This window comes from Entelurus aequoreus, linkage group LG01 (genome assembly GCF_033978785.1).
Source record: "Entelurus aequoreus isolate RoL-2023_Sb linkage group LG01, RoL_Eaeq_v1.1, whole genome shotgun sequence".
Lineage (NCBI taxonomy): Eukaryota > Metazoa > Chordata > Actinopteri > Syngnathiformes > Syngnathidae > Entelurus > Entelurus aequoreus.
The window spans coordinates 71,787,860-71,800,507 of record NC_084731.1 but is presented as its reverse complement, the minus strand read 5'-3'; the positions used below and the strand labels follow the sequence as shown (position 1 = coordinate 71,800,507).

At 48.9% G+C, this 12,648-nt stretch overlaps 1 protein-coding gene across 2 annotated transcripts in view; it reads left to right on the top strand.

Annotated features, from left to right (window-relative positions):
• Positions 1-11,212: 11,212 nt before the first annotated feature.
• LOC133638752 (charged multivesicular body protein 4b-like) overlaps positions 11,213-12,648 on the top strand; it is a 41,990-nt gene continuing 40,554 nt past the window's right edge. Inside the window, exon 1 of one of the 2 annotated variants that reach the window (XM_062031799.1) lies at positions 11,213-11,550. In XM_062031799.1, coding sequence (XP_061887783.1) covers positions 11,370-11,550 — 181 coding nt within the window. In that variant the 5' untranslated portion in view covers positions 11,213-11,369. The remainder of the gene's footprint in view (positions 11,551-12,648) is intronic. The other variant, XM_062031715.1, reaches the window with a different exon arrangement.

Here is a 12,648-nt window from a genome sequence, read left to right as displayed (position 1 = left end):
TTATTTCATCAAAGAGGGAGAAACTATTTTGGAGGGCAGTGTCCGTCGTATATACTGTACAGTCGTATCTGTGTTAATAGAACCCAGTTGTAGCTGAGATGCATTGTCTTTAATCTCTTTTCTAATGACTTCAATTTTCTTATTAAAGAAATTCATAAAGTCATCTGCTGAGTGGGTGGAGCTACTGGGAGGAGTCCCTTGTTGGGTTAGTGATGCTACTGTACTAAACAAAAATTTAGGATCATTTTTGTTGAGGTGGATGAGATTTGAGTAATATTTAGCTTTAGCTGAGGTAAGCATGCGTTTATAAGTTATTAAACTATCACATCATGCTTGATGGAAAACCTCAAGTTTAGTCGCACGCCATTTGGGTTCCAGCTTTCTACATGATAATTTCTGGGCTTTAGTTTCTTCTGTAAACCATGGGGTATGACTTTTAGGGGCCCTTTTTAGCTTTAGCGGTGCTACACTATCAATGGTGTCGCGCAGGGCGTCGTTAAAGTTGTTAGTGAGGTTATCAATAGAGCCCACATAATTTGGGAATGGTGCCATTACCGAAGGCAGTAGGTCAGTAAGAGTCGTCGTTGTGGCAGCATTAATGTTGCGGCTGCTATAGTAGTTATTATTATTGTTATGTTCAAATAACAGACACAACAGCCTCGCTCAACTTCACAACAGCACTCTCCTTTATTTCAGTAACTTCCTCAAAAAGCCCAGCCCAACTACGGTGGCTTCAAGGTATCAAAAGGCACAACGTAAATAGCCTGAGTAAGACAGTAGAACACATTACCAATAGGCATTCAAGTATAAGAACAGTATTTAAGATTAACTTGAATGAACACAACATTTCCCCTCCTCTCTTAAAACTTCAAGTATGGAAGGTGGCCACAAAGTCCTGAAAACGCTCAGGGCGTGCACGGGCCCTAACAGGCCGAGGCTCAGGAGCAAGGGGGACCGGCAGTGGGGCCGGTGCTGGAGCAGGGCACTGCGCGACCGGCACAGCCTGGGCGAGGGGTGCTGCCACTGGATCGGGCACCGGAGGGCGTGGCCCCAATGCGGGAATGTTCGGTGCCACCCCTGTGACGTGAGGCTGGTGAGGAGGGGCAGGTACCTTGCGCAGGCAGCTAGCGTGCCAACGGGATCCATCGGTTAACTGAAATGAAGCTGGGCCCAGCTGGCGGCTGACCTGGTATGGAGCAGACCAGAATGTTGACAGTTTGTTGGCGCGGTGGGGCCGGCGCGCTCTGACCCAGTCCGACACTCTGACAGCTGGCCATTTAGCCCTGTGCTTCTGATCGAACCTTTGCTTCATGGAAGTTTGTTGTCCCTTGACGCGAGACTTGACTGCTGCTGAGCATGGTCGCGGGCTCGCGGCCATCGGTGGGCGGAGTCTCGACAGGGGAAGCACAAACTCTCGACCCACCATGAGGCTGGCAGGAGAGACCCCTGTTGTAGAGTGGACAGTCGCCCTGTAGTGGAGGAGGGTCTGATTCAGTGCAGCCTCCAGCGAGTATCCCTCGGACATGTGAGCACGCAGTCCATTCTTCAGTGATTGGTTGTACCTTTCCACCCCCCCGTTTGCCTGGGGGTGGTAGACGGAGGTTCTGATGTGAGTAACACCCTTGCTGGCAAGGTAGGCGGTGAACTCCGAGGACAGGAACTGAGGACCGTTGTCCGTGGTGATGGCTCGGGGTAAACCCCAACGGGAAAACAGGCGGTCCAGGAAGGCGACGACGGCAGCAGAGGTGACCGTTCCCATGGGAGCCACCTCAGGCCACTTGGAATGCAGGTCGTAGACCACCACAAGAAACCTCTGGTGGTGTGGCACATTATGCAGCTCACCACAGATATCAAGCTGGAGATGGTCCCACGGTTTAGTTGGCCAGTCCAGGGGCTGGAGTGGAGGCGAAGCGGGTGGCCCAGTCTTCCCACTGGTGAGGCACGCTGCACAGGAGCGGATGAGTCCCTCCAGGTCTCGATCGATGGCGGGCCACCACACTGTGTCACGGCACCTTTGCTTGGCTTTGACTATGCCAAGGTGACCCTGGTGTGCCATCTGTAAGACACACCCTCTGAGGGCTACTGGGATAACAGCGCAGTGTCCCCGGGCGATGCAGGCCTCACCCCAGCATGACAGTTCGTTCTTCACACGGGAATACGGCTCTAGCTCAGGTGGGACACGGGAAGGCCAACCGTGTCTGATGTAGTCACGCAGCATGGTGAAGACAGGCTCGGCTGCTGAGGCCGTCTCCAAATCACGAAGGGAGACAGTGTCCTTCAATGGTGAGTGGACCAGGTGGACCACGTCTTCTTCGTCCTCCGGGAAGACAGCGGGGCCCTGGGTGGTGGCAGGACGGGACAGGTAGTCTGCCACCACGTTATTCCTGCCAGGGGTGAATTGTAGCTGAAAGTCATACTGCTGCAGACGGTCTGACCATCTGTGAAGACGGAGGGGCCTGTGCCCCACACCAGAGGTAGACATCAGGGTCGTCAGGGCCTGGTGGTCCGTCCGTAAAGTAAAGGACCTTCCGTATAAGTAGAGATGCCAACGCTCACATGCCCATATACAGGCGAGTGCCTCCCGTTCGCCCACTGAATATTTCTGCTCAGTGGGGCTGAGCGCCCGAGAGGCAAACGCTACCGGTCTCTCTACGCCATCATGGATCTGTGACAGAACGGCACCTAGAGCCACTGCGGAAGCATCACAGGTCACGAATGTGGGGCTGTCCAGTTGGAAGTGCGCCAGGATCGGAGACGTGGTGAGGAGCCGCTTCAACTCGTCGAAACCAACCTGGCACTTGGGAGTCCAAGACCATGGTGTCTCCTGCCTGAGCAGCATCCTGAGCGGGGCCGTAATGGAGGAGTACTGAGGCAGGAACCGCATGTAGTAGGCTGTCATCCCCAAAAATGATGCCACCTGGGAGGCCGTCGCAGGAGTGGGGACGTCGATGATGGCATCCACGTTCGACTGGAGAGGCGAGATGCCGTCGGCGGAGACACGGAACCCAACAAAGTCTATGGCGGGTGCAGCGAAAACACACTTCTCTGTGTTCAGCGTGGCATGGTGGCGCTTGAGTGCGGTGAAAACCTGTTCCAGGCGGGCATCGTGTGTGGCAGCATCTGGCCCATGCACCACAATATCATCCAGATACGCCACAGTCCCAGTGCAGCTAGCGAGGATTGTGGACATGATTTTCTGGAAACAACTCGGCGCTGAATTGAGCCCAAAAGGCATCCTCGTGTAGCGGTACAGGCCAGTGTGGGTGATAAACGCTGTCAAGTCCCTACTCTCCTTATGTAAAGGGACTTGTAAATAGCCCTGGCGCAAGTCCAATTTACTGAAAACTCGGGAGCCGTGGAAGTGTGTAGTGAGTTCCTCCGTCGTAGGAAGAGGATATTTGTCAGGCACCACTGCCTTGTTCACTTGGCGGAGGTCGACGCAGACTCTCAGTCCGCCCGACTTCTTCTTGGCGATGACAATGTTGGACACCCATGGGGAAGCGTCGGTGGGCTCTATGATTCCACCAGCCTGGAGGCGTTGAAGCTCCTGCGTAACGCCGTCCCGCAAAGCCAGGGGAACACGGCGAAGGGGCTGGACCACGGGAGGCCCGCTGTGGTCCAGGAGTGGCTTGTGTGTAAATGAGCTGAGGCAGCCCAGGCCGTTAAACAGCTCCGGCTGGTCGTGTTGCCTCGGAGACGCTACGTGTAGAATCCGCATACCGCTGTTGTCCTGCAGGGTAAAACCCAGGCTAGTGAAGAGGTCGAGGCCCATGATGTTCTCGCCGCGGCGCGTGATGTGGAACGGGAAACGGTCCACAGCTGTAGAGGTGTAGCGAACCGGGAGGTAGAGAAGGCCGACGACATCGATTTTGCTGCGGCCGTAGCCACAGAGGGCAGTGGACGGGGGCTGTAGCTGTCTGTTCGGGAAGAGCAGGTTGCAGGTGTCGACATTCAGTAGTGACACTTTGGCCCCAGTGTCGAGGAGGAGAGGGACACAGCAGTCATCCAGGTAAACAGGGCACCTCGAGAAAGTCGCTGAGTGGGGGCCTACAGTGCGCACAGGCACCGCCGGGTCATGTGACTGTGCATCAGGGTAATCGGCCGGAGCGGACCGGCACCACCTGGCAAAGTGGTTAGGCTTCTGACAACGGCGACAAGTTTGGCCCCTAGCAGGGCAGTCCTGGGCCCTTGTTGCATGGCGGTTGGAGCCACAATTCCCACACCGCCTCTGTTGACGTGTTGGCTGGGGACGCGCTACCTGTATAGCAGCATCAGGGTCTGAGGTTGATAGCTGTTGCACTGACTGTTCAATAACAGGGGTAGGCCTATGAGGCTTATTTTCCGCAATTTTGGCCGCACATTCAGTAGCCGATTCCACTTGTATTGCGATTATTAGTGCGTCATCAAGTGTCAAAGTTGCATCCTTGAGTAACAACTCCTCCTGCACTCTGGGATTAGACGTTTTCTCAATGAGCTGGTCTCGAATGAGTTCATCAGTGAGGTTGCCGAAATTACAGTTCTGTGATAGGGCTCTTAAATCTGCTACATACTGCCTGGCAGACTCACCCGGGCGCTGACATCTTCGTCTGAACTCCAACCGGCGGAGTAGGATATTCTGTGATTTTACAAAATGTCCGCTCAAAGCTGTTATGACTGCATCATAAGTGTCCAGCGTACCGCTGAGAGAATTGAAAATTCTGTTCCCCTCCGCTCCAAGCAGGTGTAGGAGAATGGCGCGCTTCCTCGCGCTAGTGGCATTGTCCAAACCTGTGGCCAAAAGATACGTCTCAAAAGACGATTTCCACTGATTCCAGGGAATGACAGGATCGCCCGGGAGGGGTAGAAACGGGTCCGGAGGTGGCAGGGAGAATATAGGTGTGTCAGCCATCCTCGTTCGCCAAATGTTATGTTCAAATAACAGACACAACAGCCTCGCTCAACTTCACAACAGCACCCTCCTTTATTTCAGTAACTTCCTCAAAAAGCCCAGCCCAACTACGGTGGCTTCAAGGTATCAAAAGGCACAACGTAAATAGCCTGAGTAAGACAGTAGAACACATTACCAATAGGCATTCAAGTATAAGAACAGTATTTAAGATTAACTTGAATGAACACAACAATTATTATTATTAGTTTGTTGACAATGAGTCAGAACTTCGAATTTTATAAGGTAATGATCGGACATTACTTTAGTGTACGGGAGTATCGTAATTTTGGAGGTGGTGACACCCCTGACAAGCACTAGATCTATCGTATTACCGTTGCGATGCGTGGGTTCATTTATTATTTGTGTAAGACCACAGCTATCAATTATAGTCTGGAGCGCCACGCATGGAGGGTCCGATGGGGTATTCATATGGATGTTAAAGTCTCCCATTATGAATATATTGTCGGCGTGCGTCACTAGATCAGCAACGAACTCTGAAAATTCATTGATAAAGTCCGAATAGGGCCCTGGGGGGCGGTAGATGACAGCCAGGTGCAGAGGCAGCGGTGTGACAAACCTCACAGTAAGCACCTCAAACGAGTTATATTTATTATTTAGGTCCGAGGTAAGGCTAAAGTTTTTGTTGTATATTTGTGCAACACCCCCACCCCTTTTAATGGGACGGGCAATATGCGTTCCCGTATAGCCAGGAGGGGACGCCTCACCCAGCGCAAAAAATTCGCCTGGTTTGAGCCAGGTCTCGGCTAGACCAACGACATCAAGATTGTTGTCTCTAATGACTTCATTTACTAATAACGTTTTGGAAGACAATGACCTTATGTTTAAAAAGCCCATATTATAGGTAGTGGGCTGTTTTGAGGAGTTTTTGTTGAAAGTATCCGTAGTAGCAATATTAATAATGTTACGTTTATTATGCGTAGTGCACTTTAAATAATTTCGACCATATCTAGGAATTGATATGACAGGAATTTTTAGATTGTTTGCCACCTCAGTAAAATGCATGACCACGTCTGACGCAGAAAAAACATTATGTGAGTTGTATATTATTCTATGAGCATTGCTATGTGTGCAGGGATTATCCAGCCTGGCGCTGGCTAGTTCTAGCTTAACAGACTCCTTATTAGCGCTTCTTTGTGGATTAGCATTTAGCTTTTTCGTTAGCCCCGCTAACAACAACGCCTTTAGCTTTGTTGTTAGCCCCGCCCGACACCCCCGCTTCTGCTTCCGAGCGCACCGCTTACGTCTCTTTCGTTGATGGTCTCCGCTGGTAGTGGACGCCGCTGCTTCAAAGGCCACTGCTGGATGTAGCTCGCGAAGAATTCCCAAGCTAGCGAGTAGATCCACCGTACACGCATCTTTCAGCCCAAAATGGCCCGATCTCTCCACATCCAGAATCGTAAGTCGGTCGTAAGTGATCACGGAGTGAACACGCTGTGAGCCAGCCATGAAATTGACTGAATTGACGGATATTTTTGCCAAATCGGTCTACACTTCCAGGAGCGCTCGCAAGAAGCTGCCGCCGTGAAGCGCCGCCATCACGCTAATGTTTTTTTGCTAGCTTTTCAGCTAAGTTTGTATGTTTAAACCTAAAAATAATGGATTTGGATATTTGCCGCCATCTTAGAAATATGCTAACGTCTCTTTTATTAGCATGCTAGCGGTTTTTTTGCTAGCTTTTTAGCTAAGTTTGGATGTTTTAACCTAAAAATCACGGATTTGAATACCTGCCGCTATCGTAGAAGTATGCTAATGTCTATTTTATTGGCAAGCTAGGGTTAGCATGCTAATGTTTTTTTGCTAGCTTTTTAGCTTAAGTGTGTACGTTTAAACCTAAGAATCATGGATTTGGATACTTGGCGCCATCTTCAGGGCACACGCAGCTGGCCCATCAAAATTTCTGTGGGAATTTTCTAGATATTCTTAATTTAGTTCAAATGTATTTCTCTAAACACTGCATAATTGTAGGTACATGTATTTTATTTTAATCTTTTTTGCAAAGTATTTGATTAGTATTTATTTTTGTAATCAGCCTGACCTGAGCCTTGATGATAATCTTTGTGATTAACTTTCATATCATGTTTTCTCCTGTTAAACTGTTCAATATCATTTTTCAAAATGATTCAAATGAAGATTTATCGTCCATATTGGAATGGGGCCCCGTGGCCCTCTGTAGTGGAAAGCTTGGGCCCCGGGGTCAAAAACCTTAAGAACTTCTGGTCTTACTGCACAAATGCTAGCCAAAGATCCTCTATATGACAGCTTTTTGAGGACATACAGTAAAAAAAAAAACACTGGTCAAAGACCCTCTATAAGAGAGGATGACATAATGGTTTTTAAAAGAAGTCCAAGATCCTGAATGGCGCGAGTTCTCCACTCTTTTCAAGGACTTCAAATCCTAAACAAAGATCTTGAATAAAACAGGAGTGTTGTGATGGGTTTTAGGACCGACTGCAAAACACTAGTCGAAGATCATCTGTGGCATGAATGCACTGCCGTTTTTAAGAAGTTCCTGAAAAAAATCCTCGTCAAAGATCCTCTATATCAGTGGTCCCCAACCACCAGGCCGCGGCCCGGTACCGATCCGTGGACCGCTTGGTACCGGGCCGCGGCCGCACAAGAAATAAAAAAATATATATATATAAATTCTACTCCCCCCCCCGCCCCCGGTCCGTGGGACAAATTTTCAAGCGTTGACCGGTCCGCAAGTACAAAAAGGTTGGGGACCACTGCTCTATATGACAGCTTTTTGAGGACATACAGCAAAAAAAAAAAAACTGGTCAAAGATCCTCTATAAGAGAGGCTGACATTGTGGTTTTAATATTTCAGTCTATCATGGCGCCGATGAAGGCTGCCTCTGTGCTTTCGTGCGCTCTGTTTTGTTTGTTTTTGTACATAAATTGTGTTTCCGGGTGCTCTTACACCCGTGAAGAGCTACTGAACATCAGATCCACCATCCCTATGGACTTGTTACCGGTCATCTTAGCGTCAGCTGCGGATTTGGTCCATTCTGTGCTCAAAAGAGGGAAAACGCACCGACGAGGAAAGCGAGCGGGCGCACTTGTCCGTCTTCGCGGACGGGGATTACGCACGCCTCTACCAGGCATCTTCCTCTCCAACGTCCGCTCACTTGCCAACAAGATGGACGAGCTAGCGTTGCTGATGAGAAGGAACAAGGACTTCTCCTCATCATGTGTGTTGTGTTTCACGGAGACTTGGCTGAGCGCAAGTGTCCCGGACAGCGCGCTTCAACTGGAGGGCTTTCATCTCCTCCGTGCGGACCGAGACGCGGCGCTCTCTGGCAAAAAAAGAGGCGGGGGACTATGCTTCTTTATCAACAATAGCTGGTGCACAGACGTGACAGCGATTTTTAAACACTGTTCTTCTTCTCTGGAATATTTATTCATCCACTGTAAGCCCTTCTACTCACCGCGTGAGATTGTTTCATTCATTCTCGTGGCTGTTTACATCCCGCCCGGCGCGGACGTGCGTGACGCTCAGCGCGCGCTCGCAGGACAGATCTTACATGTGGAACGGTCTTTTCCTGACTCTCTTGTTATCGTGCTTGGTGACTTTAACAAGGGAAATTTGAGCCAGGAATTACCAAAGTATAGACAGTTTATTAAATGCCCAACCAGAGAGGAGAACACGCTGGATCACTGTTACACTACATTGAGCAAGGCTTTTCATGCAGTCCCGCGCGCTGCTCTTGGACTATCAGATCACGTGATGGTGCACTTAATCCCTTCATACAGACAGAGACTGAAACTGGCTAAACCTGTTATGAGGAACATTAAGTGTTTCACCGCCGAGTCTGTGGACGAGTTGCGTGCTTGTTGGGAAACGACAGACTGGGAGGCAATTGGAGCGGCCACGAACAATCTGGACGAGTATACGGACACTGTGACCTCATACATACAGTTCAATGAGGCGCGCATCATTCCAACGCGCACCAGGGTTTGTTATAACAACGACAAGCCCTGGTTCACACCCAAGCTCCGACAGCTGCGCAAGAAGAAGGGGGCTGCGTGGAGAAGCGGGGACCCTTACGAACTATAAACCCAAAACCCCCCAGGCCCTGAATGACCGGACTCTCGCTCAGGGCCTCAACACACATTACTGTCGTCATGAACGGCCTTCAGCTCATCAAAGCCATGCTCCCCCCACCATCACCCTCCCCACCAATGCCAGCATATCATTAAAGGAGTTAAAGGACTCAAAGGACTCCAATGACATCACAGGACTCCAAAAACACAATAAGACTGTAAAGACCCTCTCCATTAAAGAAGAGGATGTACGCCGGCAATTCTTGAAGCTGAATACGCGGAAGGCCCCCGGGCCGGATGGTGTCTCCCCCTCCACTCTCAGACACTGTGCGGACCAGCTGGCTCCTGTCTTCACTGACATTTTTAACACCACTCTGGAGCTATGCCGCGTGCCGTCCTGCTTTAAGACCTCTACCATTGTCCCTGTCCCCAAGAAAGCACGGATCACAGGACTAAATGACTTCAAGCCGGTCGCGCTGACGTCTGTGGTCATGAAGTCCTTTGAGCGCTTGGTCCTGCCCCACCTCAAGGACATCACCGCCCCCCTCCTGGACCCACTGCAGTTCGCCTACAGAGCCAACAGGTCTGTGGATGATGCAGTGAACCTGGCCCTCCACTTCATCCTGGAGCATTTGGACTCCCCAGTAACCTACGCTAGGATCCTGTTAGTGGACTTCAGCTCTGCCTTCAACACCACCCTCCCTGGACTGCTACGAGACAAGCTCTACCAGCTCAGCGTGCCCGACTCCCTCTGCAGTTGGATTAATGACTTCCTGACAGACCGAAGACAGCACGTAAGGCTGGGGAAGATTGTCTCGGACAGTCGAACCACAAACACTGGTACTCTTCAGGGCTGTGTACTCTCCCCCTGGCTCTTCTCCCTGTATACAAACTGCTGCACCTCCAGTCACCAATCCGTAAAACTGCTCAAGTTTGCGGATGACACCACCCTCATCGGGCTCATCTCGAATGGCGATGAGTCCGTCTACAGGAGAGAGGTACACCGGCTGACGTCCTGGTGCAGCCTCAACAACCTGGAGCTGAACGCCCAGAAAACAGTGGAGATGATCATGGACTTCAGGAAAGTCACAGCCCCACCATCCCCCCTCACCCTGATTGACTCTCCCACCCCTGTCCCCATTGTGGACTCCTTCCGTTTCATGGGCACCACCATCACCCAGGACCTCAAGTGGGAGCTGACCATCAGCTCCCTCATCAAGAAGGCCCAGCAGAGGATGTACTTCCTGCGGCAGCTGAGAAAACTTAAGGTGCCGACCGAGATGCTGGTGCAGTTTTACTCAGCCATCATAGAGTCCATCCTGACCTCCTCCATCACAGTGTGGTTCCCCGGCGCCACAGTCCAGGATAAGAATAGACTGCAACGCATCGTACGTGCTGCGGAGAAGGTGATTGGCTGCAAGCTCCTATCCCTCCAGGACTTGTTCTCCTCCAGGACCAGGAGGCGTGTGGGTCGGATCACCGCTGACTCTTCTCACCCTGGACACACACTATTCTCCCCTCTCCCCTCAGGCAGGAGACTACGCTCCATCCAGACCCACACCTCCCGCCACCTGAACAGTTTTTTCCCCTCGGCCATCAGGCAAATGAACAATAACTCCTAACAGCAGCTCCTTGAATTCCTTGAATCCCTTCTAAGTCTATCTGATAGCTCAGTCACAGCTCTTTTTATACCAAATATGTGTTATATGTGTTTTATGTCGCACGTTTGCACCAAGAAAAATTCCTAGTTTGTAAACCCGTTCTCAAACAATGGCAATAAAACTATTCTGATTCTGATTCTGATTCTGATTAAAAGAAGTCCAAGATCCTGTATGGCGCGAGTGCTCTACTCTTTTCAAGGACTTCAAATCCTAAACAAAGATCTTGAATAAAACAGGAGTGTTGTGATGGGTTTTAGGATCGACTGCAGAACACTAGTCAAAGATCGTCTGTTTTTAAGAAGTTACTGAAAAAAATGCTCGTCAAAGATCCTCAAAAACACGAGCTGCTGTTTGAACAGAAGTGACATATTCATTCAATTGACCCCAAAAGGGACAAGCGGTAGAAAATGGATGGATGTTATGAATATGATTTGTTTTGTCTTTTTAATAATTCCACTAATAATCAAATATGTCGAACAAAATGTAGGCGAAAGCGCAGTTGTCCAGCAGAGGGCGACAAACGTGACGTCATTGAACCCTGTCCCGGAAGTGACACAGGTGACGTCATTGGGCCTTATCCCGGAAGTGGCGAAACATCAACAAGCGAGAGGCAGGGCGACGCTGGAGTCCAAGCAAAAGTCCCACCGACTCCATTGTCATCTTCTTCTTTTTTATTTATTTTGAAATTCTTATTATTTTCAAGTGGTTGGCGCGCAATGGCGTTGTTCGGCAAGCTGTTTGGCGGCAGCAAAGGCGGCAAAGGGCCGAGCCCGCAGGAGGCCATCCAGAAGCTCCGCGAGACGGAGGAGATGCTGAGCAAGAAGCAGGAGTTTCTGGAGAAGAAGATCGAGCAGGAGTTACAAGTCGCCAAGAAGAACGGCGTGAAGAACAAAAGAGGTGCGATGGCCAACATATTTATTCACATTTGTTCCCCGCGCGGCCTCTAAAAGTCGCACTTGCTGCGAGTTAGCATGTTAGCCTAGCCTAGCCTAGCCTAGCTGTCATGTTAGCAGCCTCACCTTTCCCCATTTAATGTTGTTTCAAGTGTGTTTAGTTATCATTGACTTGTTAAATACATACTTGTGTGTATATTATGTATATATTCTAGGATGTAGAGCAGCTAAAATGATGCATTTACGGGTCAAAGCGAGGGTGGTAAATCCTAATGATGTATTTATTACACACTTGTCCAAAGTACTTTCATCAATTATCATTATCAGGCACACTTCACATACACACACACTCACACACACACACACACACACACACACACACACACACACACACACATATATATATATATATATAATGGTACAAGTGTTAGGTTTTTTACCTCAACCTCTATATATATATATATATATATATATATATATATATATATATATATATATATATATATATATGTGTGTGTGTGTATATATATGTGTATATATATATGTGTGTGTATATGTATTAGGGTTGCACATCTCTCTCTGATAAACGATTCGATATGCATCTAGATACACAGGTTACGATTCGATTCAAAAACGATATCCTTTTATTACAGACCGATTCGATTCCGAGCGATACGATTCGATTTGACGGTTAATATTCAAGACTCCGAATCCCCAAGCATTGTGGCTTTATGGCACTGGCAAAAAAAACAGAACAACAAAATCAGTATTTATTTTTAGACATGGACCAAAAAAAGTCTGGCTGAATTGTAGGATGGGAACTCCAGAGGTAAAAGTAGCACAGAATAGTAACAACAAAGTGCAATATTTCAGCCTGAGCATAGTTTTGAACACTAAAGGTAGGTAACAAAGATTCAATATTTCAACCTGAGCATACAGGTAAAAGCCAGTAAATTAGAATATTTTGAAAAACTTGATTTATTTCAGTAATTGCATTCAAAAGGTGTAACTTGTACATTATATTTATTCATTGCACACAGACTGATGCATTCAAATGTTTATTTCATTTAATTTTGATGATTTGAAGTGGCAACAAATGAAA